This window comes from Haliaeetus leucocephalus, unplaced genomic scaffold (genome assembly GCF_000737465.1).
Source record: "Haliaeetus leucocephalus isolate CR32 unplaced genomic scaffold, Haliaeetus_leucocephalus-4.0 Scaffold2, whole genome shotgun sequence".
Taxonomy (NCBI): Eukaryota; Metazoa; Chordata; class Aves; order Accipitriformes; family Accipitridae; genus Haliaeetus; species Haliaeetus leucocephalus.
The window spans coordinates 14,965,888-14,984,045 of NW_010972438.1; the positions used below are offsets into that span (position 1 = coordinate 14,965,888).

The 18,158-nt window shown below is 35.1% G+C and overlaps 1 protein-coding gene across 1 annotated transcript in view; it reads left to right on the top strand.

Moving 5' to 3' along the window:
• ERC2 (ELKS/RAB6-interacting/CAST family member 2) overlaps positions 1-18,158 on the top strand; it is a 393,279-nt gene that overhangs the window by 7,779 nt on the left and 367,342 nt on the right. Inside the window, exon 2 of the mRNA XM_010573681.1 lies at positions 9,320-10,122. Within this exon, the coding sequence (XP_010571983.1) occupies positions 9,466-10,122 (657 nt within the window). The 5' untranslated portion in view covers positions 9,320-9,465. The remainder of the gene's footprint in view (positions 1-9,319; positions 10,123-18,158) is intronic.

Here is an 18,158-nt window from a genome sequence, read left to right on the forward strand (position 1 = left end):
TCTTGTGTCCTTCTTGAAGTTTCAGGTGCTCTGTAAAGAAGCTTTAAAAATTAGGCTTTTATCATTATTAAGTATAAATGAGAAGTAGTATTGCTTAAAGGGGGAAAACAAGTAGCATTTGTTGCCATTTTAGATTTAGAAATAATACAAAGAACAAGTCTGGCCTTCCAGTTTTTGCTAGAAAACTTTCAGGTTTTCTTAGATTGTGCTTCTTTTTAAGCTCTAACTTCTCAATTGAAATAGAAAGCTAATTCAATCTATAACAATGACAGTATTTCTGTAAACTGTTAAATAGTCATTCAAGTTAGGTAAATTTTGGCAAAAGAAAAGCAAAATTGTGCTACTCATTAGGCATAATTTTGAAGTAATCCTGAAGAATGGTGTATACTTTTACATTTTAATGTTTTTCCCTAAAGGAGACTATTTTAGTAAAAACTTAAGACACTAAATTTTTTATTGTTGTTGAGTTGTCATTAAACTAAAAATACTGTTTGTCTGGCTAACCAGGTGCCTTAGAATAATTCTCCACAAAAGGCTGGAGTTCGTAAATGCAGGCTTACATTGATAAATGAGATTTTTGTGTTGAGAAAGAAATAAGAGGCAAGTGATTAACAATTGCAGGATGGAAGGCACAATGAATACAGACTAGGATACAGAATTTAGCACACAAGACCTGCATACCTGCAAAGACTAAAGTGTTAGTAATTCTTTCTCTGGAAAGACAAAAGCTTGTCAAGCCTTTATAAACATCTGTGTATCCTGAGAAGGTCATTGTGGTACAGGGAAGTTGAGAAGACTAAAAAAACCAAAAAGCTGCAGGCAGTGTTTTGGAATGTATGTGTTTCTATCCCGTATTACTTGTGATTCACACCACCCACATCCCCCTTCCCCAACAAAAAATAGGATATTAGTGTTAAAAGTTGCAGAGAGCGCAGCTGGATAGCAAAACAATTACACAGTGAGCTCAGCACTGTGAACTTTGATCAAGTAAAACTGAGGTATCTTACTCTACATCTTTGAAACTCTTAGCATGGTTAACGCTGGTGCTAAATATTTTCAACAAAGGGTAATGCTAAACACCCCTGCTTCTGTTGATAGACCATTAAATCAGAATAAACTTGGATGGTGGTATATAGTCTGCATTGGAAGATAATTTGTTGTGCAGGCTATATTTGGTGTGCTTGCCCAGAATTGGCAGATACACTGCCCTATAGCTTTTTATAAAGATATAGTGTGTTCTCTGGCAAAACCAATGAAAATTAGATGTGATGATTCTGCCATTGTTTTGCTATAGAAGCCTTTTTTTTTTTTTGAATGATCTATCTTCATGTCTTTAATGTTTGACACAACATAAGAGGAGTAAAACAAATCTTAAATTTCTCACGTCCATTAAGCATCTTAGCCCAGGGAGACTTTCTTTTGTCACATGCAGGAGTGCAGGAAAGAATTCTTTTAGTGGAAGTGTTAGAGATAAAATGTTAAGAATTAGTGTTTCAACAACAAAGAGAGATATTACTTTTTATTTAAAGCCCTTTTCTAATTAATATTACACTTTAAAAGTGTTTTAAAACAATTACAATGTCTCTAACATGGTAATAAAGAGGAAAAGTAGTACATTGAAAAAAATGTACCTCTACTGAATGCTAGCATTTAAAAAAAAATTTAAAACTGTAAAACTTCTGTGAAAGAGAATTAAAATGGTATCGTTGACTCTTCACTTAAATATACTTGGGAGTCACATAATTGACAATCCTGATAATTGTCAGAACTGCTTGTTTTTCAAGACTTTTAATACGGCATTTTGAGCAAATATTTCCCTTGCTGGTGTTTTCTGATCTCATGATAAGTATTAATTGCTGTCAATGCACCTAACAACATTAGAATGCCTGACAACTTTATTTTCCATGTATGTCACTAGATGCGTATTCAGCAGCCATTCCTGCTTTTTCCTTAATATATGATTTCTTTTGTATGAAATAGAAACGAAAGGCAGGTGTGTTGAACTATTCCTGTGAGGTGGTAAATGCCAGTTCTTTCATTTAGCATTGATGGGCGTTCAGGGACATCACCAACTTGCAAGATCAAAACATACTTTGAAACTGACTTTATACACAACTACATATCTACTATTTTTATAACTAACTACAAAAGAAAGTAGATAAATTAATGTTTATTGACAAGTAAAAAGAAATTTATTGTGCAGACTATAGTAAAACTTATATTTACATTAGAAATGCAGATTCAGGACACTAAGGAACTTAAATGAAGATGATGTTACTTTTAATGTTGTCATGTATATTATTTTTCAAACTTCTAAGGAACAGTAGTGTAGTAGGAAGAAATGAGTGACTTATGATTAAAAAATGGGGGGGAGGGAAGTAAGTAATTTGATCTAAGTTTTTGGTAAGTAAGAAAAAAGAATACTTTGCCCTTTTAATAAAAACAATGCGGGTCTTGTACTAACCCCGTATGAACCAGCATTTTGTTCATTATCTTTTTGTTACTTTATTAAAATAAGACATGCTGTGCTGCTCAGATTAATGAAGAAAGGAAGCATACTGTACAATAGATTTTGGTTCTCTGTATTTAGTTTGCATCAGCTTGCTGTTTTTGTGGTTTTGTTTTGTTTGGGGTTTTTTTTTCCTAAATCAGCACAGATAACTATAAACATGCAAAGAAAAGAATATTTTCTTCTGTGAGGACATGTTGAGCCACTGTTAAAGCAGTCAAAAACCAAGGTAAAGCAAAAGAATGTGCCAGAAATATTTCTGGCTCTTGGTTGCTACTTTAAATACGCATGCATCCCTGGACTTCTGCATAGAGAGATAGTGTTTGTTGTGATAACAGTATTTAAATGTTTCCTATATTTTGGTAAAATCCTTACTGTTTGCCAGGACATGTGTTTATGGAACAGAACTTTTTCTGTGAATCTCCTTCCTTTTGTGGTGTCTAAAAATACAGGGAAGATGAGTCCTGCTGGAGAATATAAGAGCATTATCTTCTATATCACCTCTTATTTCTTCTATTTTGTTGCTTTTGATTTATATCTGGGGTGCTGTATAGTACTAAATAGTTTTAGACAATTTGGAAGCCACTGAGCGTTTTAAAAATCAGATTGATAATTTCTGCACTCAGCTGTCACTATATATTATTTGGGGAGGATAGCTGTAAGGAAGGGGTTCCCTTAAAGTTTTCAGTAATATTACAAATGTCTGAGCTCTTGGCTGAATGTTAATATTGGCAAGTAGTTGTGCAAAGCTATTAACTATTTGGCTAATATCCAAACTTACTGCTGACTAGGTGATTCTGGCCAGAGGAGGAGACACAAACTGTAAATCGGCCCTGAGCTTTCCAAGCATAATTGTCAGGATTCTATGCTGCCCCCCTTCCATGTGTCTCCATGTTCAAATACTGGTTATCAGTTGATGATAAGGAAACAGTAATGACGATCCTTATGAAACTAGTAGAGTACCCTGCTCTAAGCAAAAAGAAGCCAAACCAAACCAAAACCCCCCAAAACAAGCAGCGCCCAAAAACAGGAGAAAGAAATCAAGTCTATCTTTCACTAAAAAAGTTTAGCTGCTGTTAGTAATATGAAAAATTATTTCTGTATGGTTAAGATGATACTTTAGATTTAGTAGTCAATGCGCTTCCTGAGCATAGTCTCAATATTTGCTCATAGTATGTTTTCTGTCATGAGAATATCTCACGAGGAAAGGTTTGCTACGTTTTGTTGTCTTTGGCCCCATATCTAGTTACTGAAATTTTTCTACACTTGGTGTTTTCCACGTAGTGTGATTTTAACTTTTTTTTCCAATGAAGTTGTTAAATCTGCTGTGGAATTAGCTAAACTGTGTGCCGTCTAGCATCTGATTGTTAGTGAAACCCCTAATGTGAAACTGGTGAGAACTCTGTATGCACTGTGGCTACATGCAGAATTGGTAACAGAGTTCAAACTGTTACCTGTTTTTAATGGTTTGGCATATCTGATCTGAGACTACTGGGCTGCTTAGGCCCAAACATTTTACAGGAGAGACATGGAATGTAACAACATATTATGATTTTTCTGCACTAAATGAAGGAGGAATTTAATCATTAATTTATTCAGACACTGAAGGCTTTTGTCTGGCAAGATCTAGTTTCCATCTTGTTCTGAACCATCATGATTCACAGAGCTCAGGAAATGGGCAAAATAGCCCCCAGTCTGTTCTAAGGTTAAACTACAATGCCTCTACACAATTCTTTTGAAGTTGTTATGAAAAGATTGACGAACACGATACAGAAAATTCCCACTTGCTTTGAACTTGGTGACACTGATTTGTTTAAATAGCCTAACGAAATTAATTGGGGTTTTTTTGGGCGGGGGGGTGAGAGTATGTAGCTGGTGAAAGCCAGAAATTATGGGATTCTGCAAAGAGTGTTTCAAGGAAACTGTGTAATTATGTAAAATGTAGAAGAAAATGCATTTGGAAAGTAAATTGAGTGAGACAGACCTTTCATTAGCATCATATTATAATCCTATATTTTAAGTGTGTATAAAAATAGTTAAAAGGCAAATGAAATGACCTATGATGGTGATGTCTGCAGAGCGCAGGTGGTGAGATGAAGCAGAAATGTGGAAAATAAGCTAAGCCTAAGTTAGAACAGTCACCGGGAAGTATTTTAGCATGAAATAGAGTATTTCTTATTTGCTGGGATTTTCAAGACTGATGAGAATGTGGCAGGGGGGGTAGTGTCTAGTTACTGCCCCCTTCCCCCACCCTGCTGACAATGCATGCTTAATTTTCTGGAGCCTTTTATATAGTTTTGTTTGCAGTGCAAACCATTAAGGTCACAATTGTAATGGTTAGCTTTTAAGTCATACATTACCGTACATCAGAATATTTTTTGAAGTAAGAAAAATATTGAGACAAGTAGATGAGTGTATGTTTTTTTTTTTTTTCCGAGTACTATTAAGCTGATTTGGATTTTAAAACTCAAAATAACTTTCTGTAGAAAAATGCACGCAGTGGGTCTGCAGTCTGTCCCAGACCAGACTGAATGAATCTGGGTGACTTTGTCTCAGAAGTTTTTAGGGGGATACAACCTTCATGAGTTGTATCAGAGCTCCTTTGTGCTTGCTGCTGCAACATCTACAGCTTCTGGGCTTATATCAAGAGGGAGGGTTGGTCTCTTCAGTTGTGGGTATACTGATCTTGTCTATACAGCTCTCCCATACTCCCCATAATATATGAGATTCTTATGTTTCTGCTTGATTCAATTTATCTTTTTCTCCACCCCTTGCACTATGGTGCATAAAGGTTATGCTTTAGTTCAGCAAAACTATCCTTGAAATACTGGGTGAAAAATGGTTGCTTTAGAGTAATAATTCTTCCTCCTCCCCACCCAATTAAAATAGCAATATAAAAAAATCAATTTAGTTTTCAAGATAGAATCATCTATATCTCACCTGCCCACTCCAAGTTCAACTAGAACAGCCCTGTGTCAGCAGGTTCTATGGGAAGATGAGAGAAGGGATCTCTTCTCTTTCTTTTTTTCTCCAGGCAGTAGATGATGATCTGTGTGGCAATTGTTGAGGCCCTGAGGCTGATATTACTTCTTCATGCCTCCAATTCCTGATGTGTTGAGACACACAGTAAATCTTCCTGAAGCTAGGAAGGCTCTGTGTGTAAGCAGTAAAGAGTCAAAAATTATGTAGGTGCTTTTCTTTTGTCTTCCATAAAGCAATGGTATATGGTTTCTACTGTGTCTGAGACTTTTCACAGCCATAAAGGAAGGCTCAAGGTTTATCCTTAAGGTGTATACACGTCCAGAAAGCGCACTTTCATGTGCTTTCCTTTTTCCAAGGTGTTTGCAAGAAAGCCAGTCTCTATAATTGAGGTTGTAGAAAGTAATGAATTGCAAATGAAAACAGAGATAAACTGTAAGAATTTCTTCGAATCAGGATTTTCGGCTTTTGGTCTGTCAGCTATCCTTAGTAGCCTGTGAAATTAAGAAAACCAAGCATATTGTCAGTGTGCTTGTACTTTCTACATAGATGTCTCCATCTTGATTAGAATATTTTTAGGGGGAAAATAATAATTAAATGCTGTGGAGGTAATAACATTTCTTTGGTTGGTGGTGTTTTACTTCTCTTTTCCTGTTGTTTACAGAATTTTCACAGGCGTATAAAAGTTAGTTTTAAATCAGTATGTGAACATTTATTAAAGAAGTCCAGAGAGGAGTTTGCCTCCCTTTGGATGAGGGATGATGATTCCCTTTTTCAGTAGGGCTCAATAGTAAGAATTGGAGTGCTAAGCACGATAAGTGTTCTCTGCTTTGAGATGGGAACTTCTCAATCTCACACAAGTAGAGAAAAGAAGACAGACCACAACTAATAAACTCTAAAAGGCAAAACAAATGCCTAAAAATACATATCAGACACATAAACAGAAAGGCTAAATAGTATATTAAGTGACTCAAAGGAAGAAGCATAAATTACTTATTTATCACTGTGGCAGTGGAAAGGAAAAACAGTATTGATATGATGTAAGGGTATCCTATACCTACATGTTTGAGGATCAATAAATCTGCACCAAGACCCATCACCTGGTCATGGATCAGGTCTGCTGTATCTAAAAATATTTTATTGTATCCAGTTTAAATTGCTAGCATAAACTGTTAATGTCAATCTTAGATTTTTCACCAGGCCAGATTTTTTTTGGGAGGGGGGAAATTGTATCAGTCTAGAAGACAGTTGCTTCTGCTCAGGATCTTCCATGAGCCTGTGGAAGGAAAATCATCTTCAGTTCTGATCTCATGTGAGATCCTCTTTGAAGGAGCTACAGAACTTTTTCAGGAAACTAGAAATATACAAGGATGGATTTCTCAGAGTGCATTATGAGTGGTGTTTGGCCAGAGGACGGCTGGCACTTGAGAATTGGGATAAGCAATTGCACTGTCCCCAGTCACCATGAGATATGGTTTTTATTGATCAATGCATTGAAGTCGAGATGACAGAAAAGCTGCACCAGGTTTTTGTGGAACAAGCTGTGGGTCATCTCTTGAAGGATGGATGACAACTGAAAAGGGGGACAGATTTGGATACTAATGATGAAATGTCAAAATTTGAAAATGCAAATCGGCAAGGTACATCTGGTTCCTTTAAATCTGTGCACCTTGGGCCTGAACTCTGGAAGCTTTAATAGGTTTTCATGGCTCAAAAAGTTGGATCAGGCTTTTGCCTCTGGAATTAAAAATATTCATGTTATTTGAGTTACGTGATCCTGAAGCAGGAAAGAATTGCTAGAATGTAATTTTGTATCTATGTCTTCCTAAATAGTTAAAAACTAAATTTTCTCATTGAAGTAGGCACCCTTGCTTCACTTTATGCATAGCCGAATTGTTTGTACATGGCAAAAAGTGGTAATGTTTTATGACAGAATTACTGGTCTTGTTAACATTGTTCCATACAAACTATATTATGTTAGCTTGTTTGATCCATTTTGCCAAGGGCAATGTTTGCATTGAAATGAATTACTTTTAACGGAGCAGCCTGGGTGCAGTACAAAGAGTTCAGTGTTTCCAAATTATCAATGTTGAATACTCATATATTTTTGCCCAGCACCTATAGTGGCATTGTTATCAACATTTCAGCGTAGTGTAGTGCTGTGCCTTCCACTTCTGATTCTTGACACAAGAGTCTTGTGACCTCTTGGGGAAGAGGTGAATATTAACAAGAATGGCCACTGTTGTATAATAGTAGTTGAAACATCTCAGCTAATCCACATGCATACTGGTAATTCAAATGAAACAAAAATGCTTTAGACTATGTTGGCAGTTTAAACTTGATGAAAACGTAGCATATACCAAGCAATTCTTAGAGTTTATATAAGCCATGTGGTATATGATTGTGTGGGATGAGGGGTCAGTGGAGAATTCAGTATGCTCCTTGTTTATTGACATAATTGGTATCCATGATGTTTTATGCTAATATTATTGGCGAGGATTTAATATACTAGAGCTTATTAATAAATATGACATCAAATCATCCTTCCGCTTGCCTCTGTGTCAACACTTTTTCACAGCAAATGTTGAACAGATGTTTTAAAACACCTGGAAATAATCTGTCTGTAGATACTGAGGATGACTTTGAGGGTATGGTTAAAGATTACTGGATTTGACTGAATCCAACTTTTGTTCTTCCTCTAGTTACCTTTGAAATAAATGGTACTAGATCTGGTTAATGACCACCAATTTAATTAATATCACAAATGTATTGAAACAGTCAGATTTGTTTTAAAAAAAAAAACAAAAAACCACAAACCAAAAACAAACCCCCCCAAAACAGTAGGCCTACCTAATCCTGAAGTCCTACTGTATGTTTCTATTTATGCTATGTACAGTTAAACTTACTTGAAACTTGGTAAATGTATGATGATGGTATTGAATTTGAATTGGTCCACATCTGTCTGTTGTTTGGTTAAATAAATTACAAGGATAGTTCTATCAAAGTAATGGTATGATATCCATAGGGAAAATAAGAAAAAAAAAAAAGTATTTCCCAAGCACTCCTTTTCTAAGTGGAAACCTAGGTTATTGTCATGCAACCTTTTCCTGACAAGCTCATTAACAACAATTATTAGCAAGCTAGTACTTCATTGAACGTATAATACTGTTGTAATACATTATAATTGTTTAGAAGGAAATATTCACTCAAATTAGCTTAGTCTTATTGTTTATTTTTCTTACTAAAATACATTTTTACTGGTTACAGCCAAACTATTAGAAACACTGTTTCCTTCATCTTTTTTCCTATCCAAAAAACTCTTTGTAAATTTAAACAAAAATTAAAACCCCTGCCTATTTCCTTGTTCTGTCTTAATCTAATATTATTAGAGAATATACAGAACTGCTGAATTGCTACTTTTATACTGTCTTTTGAAAATGTAATATCTTAGTTTGGGAAGTTCTTAATGTCAACAACAGCTATTTTTTTTTTCCTTTATATAGTTCCACATCGTCAATTATTTGAGGCTATTAACATATCAGCTAAGATGTTTTTGGGCCCATGTTGCTTATTGCAACATAAAGCTTGTTAGACTAAGTCAAAATGTCAAGATATTTTCTAGTAGGAAAAAGAGCAGTTTTTTCACCTGAATGAAATTAGCTTGAAAATGCATTTTTAACTGTCATCCTAAACACAAAAAGTGCAGTAAATTTTGTTCTTGAAGTAATTGCCCTAGGATGTGCGTTACTTTATTTTCTCATATATGCTGATTACTTGTAAACTTATTTTCCAATATGAAAATTTAATTAATTTTATAATATATTTTTTCAGGTCTCTGACTTTGGAGAAACAATAGATTTTTGCCTACTGGAAGAATGCAGTGAAACTGCCAATATTTCTATCTGGAATTATAAATTTAATATTCAACTTCAGTGTTACTGATTTCTTACTAAATAGTACCTCAAAGTAGAAGAAAAATGTATGGAAGTGCAAGAACAATCAGCAACTTAGAAGGAAGTCCCTCCAGGTCTCCTCGATTGCCAAGATCTCCTCGCCTGGGCCATAGGCGAACAAATAGCGGAGGAGGAGGAGGAACAGGTAAGACGTTATCGATGGAGAATATCCAGTCCCTTAATGCAGCCTATGCAACATCTGGACCAATGTATCTGAGTGACCATGAAGGTGTAGCTTCTACTACTTTCCCAAAGGGCACAATGACTCTTGGAAGGGCTACAAATCGAGCTGTGTATGGTGGTCGAGTCACAGCTATGGGGAGCAGTCCTAATATTGCTTCAGCTGGACTTTCGCACACAGATGTCCTTTCTTATACTGATCAGCATGGAGGTCTGACTACATCTTCACACCATCACCACCATCAGGTTCCTTCTATGCTGAGACAAGTTAGAGATAGTACCATGTTAGACCTGCAGGCTCAGCTTAAGGAACTACAGAGGGAGAATGATCTTCTCAGAAAAGAACTAGACATTAAGGACAGCAAACTGGGATCCTCCATGAACAGCATCAAAACTTTCTGGAGTCCTGAGCTAAAGAAAGAAAGAGTATTGAGGAAAGAAGAAGCAGCCAGAATGTCAGTTCTTAAAGAACAAATGAGAGTTTCCCATGAAGAAAATCAAGTAAGTAATTCTGAAAGCTCCTTTCTGTTGATTTACAGCTAAGTACCTGATGTTTTGCTTATGGTACTGTATCCTATGCTGGAATAAGTTTAACATTTACAACAAGAATTGTATGTCTTGATCTATCTGCCTTTGCTAAACAGTAGGAAAGCACATTAATATGAATGTGAATGCAGGCTATAATTTCCTTCATGCAGCATTCTTTCACACTATAGCTGAAAAGAATGATTGTTTGTCACTACCCTTTTTCTTATTTTTGAGGCTTTCTCTAGTGCTTTTTTGCAGCAACAGTCTAAATATATTTAACCTTTTCTGAAGAAGTAAATAAGCTATCCCTGCAAAAGTATAAATAAACATCTAGAGGCATATTTTGTATGAGCTGTATAGGGATTTGGCTGCCCAGGTTTTTTAAAAGAAGATGTGATATTAAATCCACACATGCAACCTTCTGTAATTCTGTGTTACAGAATGAAGTTGAAGTTGTCTCTGAAACATTGCTGAAAACACCTGTGAGTTAGAAAAAGAGCATCTTGCAAATATATATTTTAAATACTTCTATTCACAACATAACATTCTTTTCCCAAAGTTATAAAAAGATTGAAGTATTTTAATCTGGGTGAATAAAGCTATAAGGTCAAGCTTTGAGACTCTTTGCTATTTCACAAAGCTATACAGAACAGCGGCACAGAATAGATCAAAAAAATTCTCATATTGCTGTTTCCACACACTTTTTGGCTGCTGGTCTTATTTTAAAGCTGCTCCTTTTTAGACCATCTGTTAACTTCCCCCAGACAAAAACACAATCCTGTGTTTCTCTCACTTCTAGATTCCCAATCTAAACTTCTTTGCTGGCAGGCAGCAATAACTGAAATTTTTAATTTACTTCCAAGTTTGTGATCATTGGTGCTTCTCACCAAACTTTCCACCTCTTAGACATGTTGTGAACCTGAATGTCTATGGAACTAACAAGCCTTATACCAGTTGCTTCAGTGTGAAACTGGGTCTTGATGGGGAATTCAGTACAGTGAATTTACTATTTTCTTGTATAACTTGTATATCCAGACTGGCAGTAATAGTTACTGAATATTATTTATAGTAGGTGCACTAGGATGCTGCTAGAACCAATTATTATCAAAAACATATTTGGTGGAGGTTCTGCTATTCAAAAGCTTTAATGGTTAAACTTTCTAATCATGATCATTGGTGTCACCCTAGCAGTAGGAGGAATATTCTGATACACTCTGTTTTGATAGCCTTTCTTACGGAAATGTCACATTAATATCTTGTATTAGCATTTGGTATCTAAATCTGGTGTTTAGAGACTTTGTCACCTGCCAAAGTGGTTACGTGGTTTTTTTTGGTGGGGTTTTTTGTGTGTTTTTTTTTTTTTTTTCCCTAAAAGCTATTTCATCTTGAGGGGAAAGTAAATTAAATCTGTTTTGAGTCCTCCTATTCATTCACTTCATGGAAGATTACATCTTTTTAACAAGTGCTCTTATTTTCTTGTAAGGGTGAACCTAACAAAAGACAAAAAGAATGTATTTTACCCTATCTGTATATTTAACATGAAGTCTTACTCTAGAATAAAATAACATAAACACTGGGTAGCCCAGTATTCTATTGCTAACAATGTCCAAAAGTTCATAGAATAGACCTAGTATACAGTGATATCTCCACTGAGTACTTTTTATGATCTAGCTACAGTTTCTGTGTGCTTAACTCTCAGTGGACTCTTCCTTGAATTAAGCCAGTTGCTTTTGGACCTATGTAGAATTCTGGTGTCCATAACCTCTTATGATAGTGAATCCCACAGCTTAACATGTGATGTGAAGAACCACTGCTTTTCAATTGTTTTCTGCACTAAACTTTGGCTGCTTTTGCTAGAATTTCCTGTTCTTTGTACTGGAAGAAACATTAAATAGTTGATGTCCAGTGCCAGTCTCAGTGCCACCTATGATTTTATAGGTCACCATCCTCCCTCAACTCTTTTCCAGACAGGAGAATCTTACCATGTGTTCCTTTCACGAAACTGGGACATTTCTTTGATTCTCCTCTGAATCTTTTTCAGAGCTGTTACTTTTCTTTTTTTTGAGTTGAGGAGACCAAAATGGCTCATGTTTTTCATAATACAGGTGTAAAATGGGTTATGCATTGATGTTATAGTATTTACACTTTTATTCTGTATGTTGCTCCAAACAACTCCCAACACTCAATTTGTTTGTTCTTTCTAGCTTTGGATGACTACTTTTTTTTATTGCTACTGAGTACTGAGCTAATATTTTAATGAAAATATTTATCACAGCTGAAGAATCTCACCAGTGGTTTTAATCAGTTTAGATCCCAGCTTGTTATGCATGAAGGTAGGATTATTTTCACTTGTGTATAACTTCACATTCATCTCCCTGAATTTCATCTGCCAGCCCTTACCTAGTTGCTTAGTCTTATAAAAATCCTTCTTTGCATTTGGCTTTTTTCTTTAATACTCTGAATAACCTGATATTATGAGGAAATCTAGTCATCTTGCTGTTCACCCTGTTCTCTGGGTTGCTTAGGATACGTCAGGCAGCACAAAGCCCAGGCACAGGTTCCAGCAAAACTCCACAGGGACCTTCTCTTGGTCTTACACTTGACCATGTGTTTCTGCTATTTCCCCTCTTGTAATCAAATATTTATGTATGAAAGGACCATCCCTCTTATCTGATTGCTGCTTAGTTTTCTTGTAAGCATTTGGAGAGGAGCCTTTCTGAAGGAATGGCTTTGGAAGTCCAAGCTGGCTGTGTCAGCTAGTTTGTCAGTCTTACTTATCCACATAGTAATTGATTCTTTCAAACAACTAATTTCAATTAAAATTGTCAAAAAGCTGTAATTTTAAAGACAAAAGTGATGCAATCTATCACATCTATACTAAAAAGTGATAGATCTATCCTTGCATGTCTGAGGTTTACTGGCTTATGAAACTTCCTTTTTTAAAAACAGGTGTTTCATACTGAAGCACTAAAAACTGTTTTTACATTGGCTGTGCATGATGAAATGGACCCTGAACGGGGCTGTTAGTCTCACAGCCAGCTTTGGGAACTCCCAGGAGGCTGGAGAAGGGCAAATCTAGCTGCCTGCCAAAAAAAAGGAGGGGGGTGGAGTGGGGAGGAAAAAAGAAAGTGAGAAATGAGTGAATTCTAAACTTGATATTTTTATTGTGGTTTCTGGAAAAATATTGTAAGAACAATAGAAGAAAATTATTTGTAAACTGTATGATTTGTATTTAAAAAATATTAACTATTTCTGAAATATAAGAAATATGGGGAAATATAAAAAAGGACTAACACTCAATATTGGGATTTGTCAAACAAGTCTGATTTTCTTGGATGACAGGAAAACAGGCTTTATGCATAAGGGAAAAACAGTAGTAACATTGAAATAAGGAAAACTTTTTACATTGTCTCAGATTTTCATTAGCAAGCTGGTGGGAAGCATATGAGATGAAATTGCTAATATGTGGATGCCTATATGATTGGAAGACTGTGTCAAAGTGTAATTACCAATGATTCATGGTGAAATTGGAAAGATGTCTAGTAGGGTCTGGTAAGGATCTGGCATGTGTTTGAGGGTTTCATCAGTGTTCTGAATGATGGATATATGTTATGCACCCAGATAATGTCAAACTGGGCAGGGTTAAAAACATGCTGGAAAATAGGATTATAAATGAAAATAAATTCAGCAAATTTAAGAAATAATCTGAAAAAATAGGATGTGTTTCAACAGAAAATTGATAAAAATTAAACCTTTTGGAAGGAAAAAGAGACCCATGAAGTTTATGGACAGTAACTTAGACATTTCTGATTTTTTTGAAGATTATTTTACTTTTGAAAATGTATGCTTTGAGCACCTGCTCTTTGATATTACAACCCAAAGTTACTTTTCTTGTCTTTCTATTCTTCATATTCTTTGTGACATTTTCTCACAGCATAATTAGTATTACTTTTTACATGGATTGATTATATACGTAGGGGCAGGAAGTACTCTAAATGTTTTTAACTATTTAAAGTGATTCTTCATCTTGGAATCATCCATTTGCAATGTCTCAGTCGGAGATTTTGCTTTTTTTATTTTCCAGGTAGACAGTTATTTTCTCTAATCTTGCTTGAATGTATTATATAATAAGAGTTAATGTAGAAGGTTTCAATGGAGAGCAGAAGGCTATGAGGTGGAAAGAACTGGGAGAACACAAGAAATTATTCAGCAGTATTCATTCCCAGGATTGTTGCCTGTCTGTCAAAAATAGAGGGAGAACTAGTTTATCCATTTTGATCAGCTGGTTCTAAGACAACATTAATGTTTATCAGTTGACATGCTTTTATGACATTGCAATAACTGAATTAGGTTCTGTGACATTTTTTAAATAAACTGTAAACTCAGTTGCACAAAATAATGCCCCTCTTCCCTACTTATAAATACCATTATTGAATACTACATAATTAATACAAAATGAACCACCGCATGCAATGAACAGTGGTGCTTTTTCATTCATGATATGGTTATATGTGGTTGTTGGAAATAAATGGTAAGCTTGATCTTTTTTTTTCTTACAGAAAACCAGGTAATTTTAATTTGCTTAATGTGTTCTTTGAAAACATATTATAAATTTTGATCATCTTTTGAAGTTTAATTCCTGTCCTGATACTGCAGGAGTTTGCTTCTGATTAATGAGATGAAGAGAAAAGATTAAAAAGGTAGTGAACAGTTCCTCTGAAAGGCTCATACTTTTGAATACAGAATTGTTCCTTGAAATAATTTTTATACATCTTTAGCAATATGAATAACTCATAGATGCTGCAATTAACAGAATAGAGCTGATAAAATAATCAGTAGATAAGGGGATGCGTATTCATGAATATAGAACCGTGAGTAGCTACTCAATGTTACTTCACATGCTCTTCATTTTTACTTTGTTTCATGACAAATATCGAACTAGAACAGTAAAAGAAAACACACTAAGAAATATTCTGAAATTGTTTCCCTTCTTGGTATTAATTAAACAATATTCCTAGTAAACCCCTGATCAGGCTAATGTATACGTTCTTAAAAAAATGAAATAAAACCCCAAACCAAACATACCACATACTTATTTTGCTTTCTGATGCATTGCAAATCATACAAAGTACAGTCTTTTAGTCATCTTTCTGCCTTGTAAAAGAAAGTCAGGAAGCAAGGGCTATAATTTAATTTCTTGTAACTTTGCTAGCTTCTCTGGGAACTAGTTAGTGGAGTTAAAATTAAAAAATATATATTATTTATATATACTTGTAAAACTCTATATAGTTGGAAAATATTATGTATTACTATAGTAATATATTTTTAAATTGTAATAATATATGTTTAAAGAAGCTCACCACTTCTTAACTTTACCCATGGCTGGATATCATGGTTTCCATGGCTGGGATCAACTCTGCCTGCTTCCAAACTGGTCAGTTCATTGCATAGACCCTGCTGGCGTTCTCTAAATGCAAGTCAAAGGAAGTTGAAGATCTGTTATCTCTTCACTCTGTCCACTTCTGAGACTTTTTCATCTTTTTTTGAGTTACTTTGTTTATGCCCATTGAAATTCTGGAGGTTTGGTCCTAGTGGGATATGCAGGGAGAAGCCAGCAATTGGGTCTTTGATTTGAGTTCCCAGGTGGGTATTTTCTTCCTTAATATGCATCAAAGTATACATTTGATTACTGGTTGGAAAGGTTCCTAAATACCAGAGCTTGTCAGAGGAGCTTTTGGGGGTATAAATGCCTTTCAGCCTGTCTCATTGTCTCTGTGTAAATGTGTGCAACACCATGAATTTTGAAGCTTATTGTGAATATTTGTGAAGTACAAGGTTACACACAAAAGGTAAAGATAGTAACCTGAGGAATGGAAATGTTCATGTTTTACTATGCTTCCTGAGGTATGTTATCACATAAACAAATTTAATAAGAAAAACAACAACAAAAATTACCTGATTCTTTTTTTACTAAATATGTCTCTTTGAAGAAAAAGTAATAAATTTAAATATTTTTAATTCAGATTTGTAATGTAGTATTTACAACCAATGAAAGTCTCTTTTAAGGTATTTAAGCACATTCATTCACCTTATTTTCTGTTTTTCACTGTACTGTTGTTTCCTGCTTTCTTCAACTTTTTTTTAATACTTATGTCTTAAGAGCTGCATGCATACTTGATTTTAACTTTATTGCATGTTTTCATTGTTTTCATTTAAATTCATGTACATTGATGGCAATTTAGGTAAGTGCAAAATATTTCTTTAGTTCTTTTTAAATGAGACAAAGTGCTTAAAAACTTAAATGTGTGGAATAGATTAAAGATTCATTATAGAGCAAAACTTCAGTATCTGAAGGTGAAAGTATAATGAAACAAAGTTCATCAGAGATAATGCATCAAACATTATCTTTGGTGAATTTCTTTTTGCACTGATTGTGATGGAGCCTGCAGTTTATGGAGTGTTGTTTTTGTTTTTTTTTTTTAAATAAATTATTTCTCTGTTAGCTTCTGTAAACTGGTTTCCTTACTGTCTCTAAACCTTGAGGCCTCACAGTTAAACTGAAAAAAAGGTGGAAGTGACTCTTCAGAATTTTCCATCATCTGAAGTGGGGGAGAGAAAGGGGAGGAAGTACTGAAAAAAAGAGTCATTCCTTTCTCATTATACATTTTTAGTCTTTACTGTTTCAGACATTTTACCTCATTTTGATCCTTTCATCTTGAATTTTCTGAGAGTTGTCCCCAGTTTACCTACCAAGCAGTCAATAATGCCATATTCTGTTAGCCTGCAACAGGGAACTTCATCCTCTAGGCTATTTCTGAAAAACACAACCCTTTTGGCTGTAATGAGAAGCATTATTTTTATTTATTTTATATTTGTATATAATTTAAAGGTAAACTTGCATGACACTTCCTGACCTTTCTCTTTTCTGTCATGTTTCTGAGTTCATAAGATGCATTTCAGATTATTGTGTTGGAGTGAGGGCTATGTTATGGTGACTTAACCTGTTGGTCATGGATTCAATTTTCTTCTGAATTTTTGCATGTCTGGGAGTTATGCTTTGTTAATGTCACGCAGGGTCAGATTCTGACTTTTCCTGTCGTTTGCTCTGTTCAAGGTGTCTAGCATTCCTGACTATAGAACCACATATTTCCCTGGTGCCAGAGAATCAGTTGTAAAAGCTGTCAGTTGCAAGATACGATTTGCTACTTGAATTTATTGCTAGAATATCTGTCAGTTGAGTTGGCAAAGAAGCTAACATTCAGGAGCCCTTGGTATATTTTATAGATGATAACTTCGGTTCAAGTTGGATTGCCTGTAGCAGGAGCAAATAACTCTTCTGAATTTAGTAACTTTAGAATATTTGGCCTCTGGGATGGGGGAATCGTATTTACTTTTTGAATTTCCTTAAGCATCTGCCACAATATAGTTATTGCTCTTACTCTTGGTGTTTGAAGATGATATACAAAGCTGACAAAACACATGTGAAAAAAAGGCAGTAGATTTCATGTGAAGTGCTCTTCAAACCCTGGAGGGAAAGGAATAAATGATGTTTTTGCTAACAGGAAAATCCTGAGGCAAATGAATGTAAATATTTCAGCGTTAGAGACTCGGAGAACACTGAGGTCTTGTAAGGTAATCTGTATTCCAGTTCCATCTATAACTGAATGAGGGTGTGAGGTCTCTACCACATCATACTTCTGTTGAAGAAAAGCAAAGGTCAGCAGAAACTAGAGAAAAAGCATAACACACATTGGGATGTAGCTTCAGAGGAGCGGCAAGCCCTGAAACAAGGTCTGCTTTTTGCACAGACTCAAGTTTTCCTTTTAATTGACTACGGTATTAACTATAGAGTACAATTCTCACTTCAGAATCCATATTTGAATTGAAAGGAAAACAACACAGAGGCAGGGAGTTGTACTTTGAAAATTAAATACTTCCTGTGTATTTTGTTTTAAATTACGTGTAAACTGATGTTGTGTATCTCTTTCAATTTGTAGATAGAAGGTCTG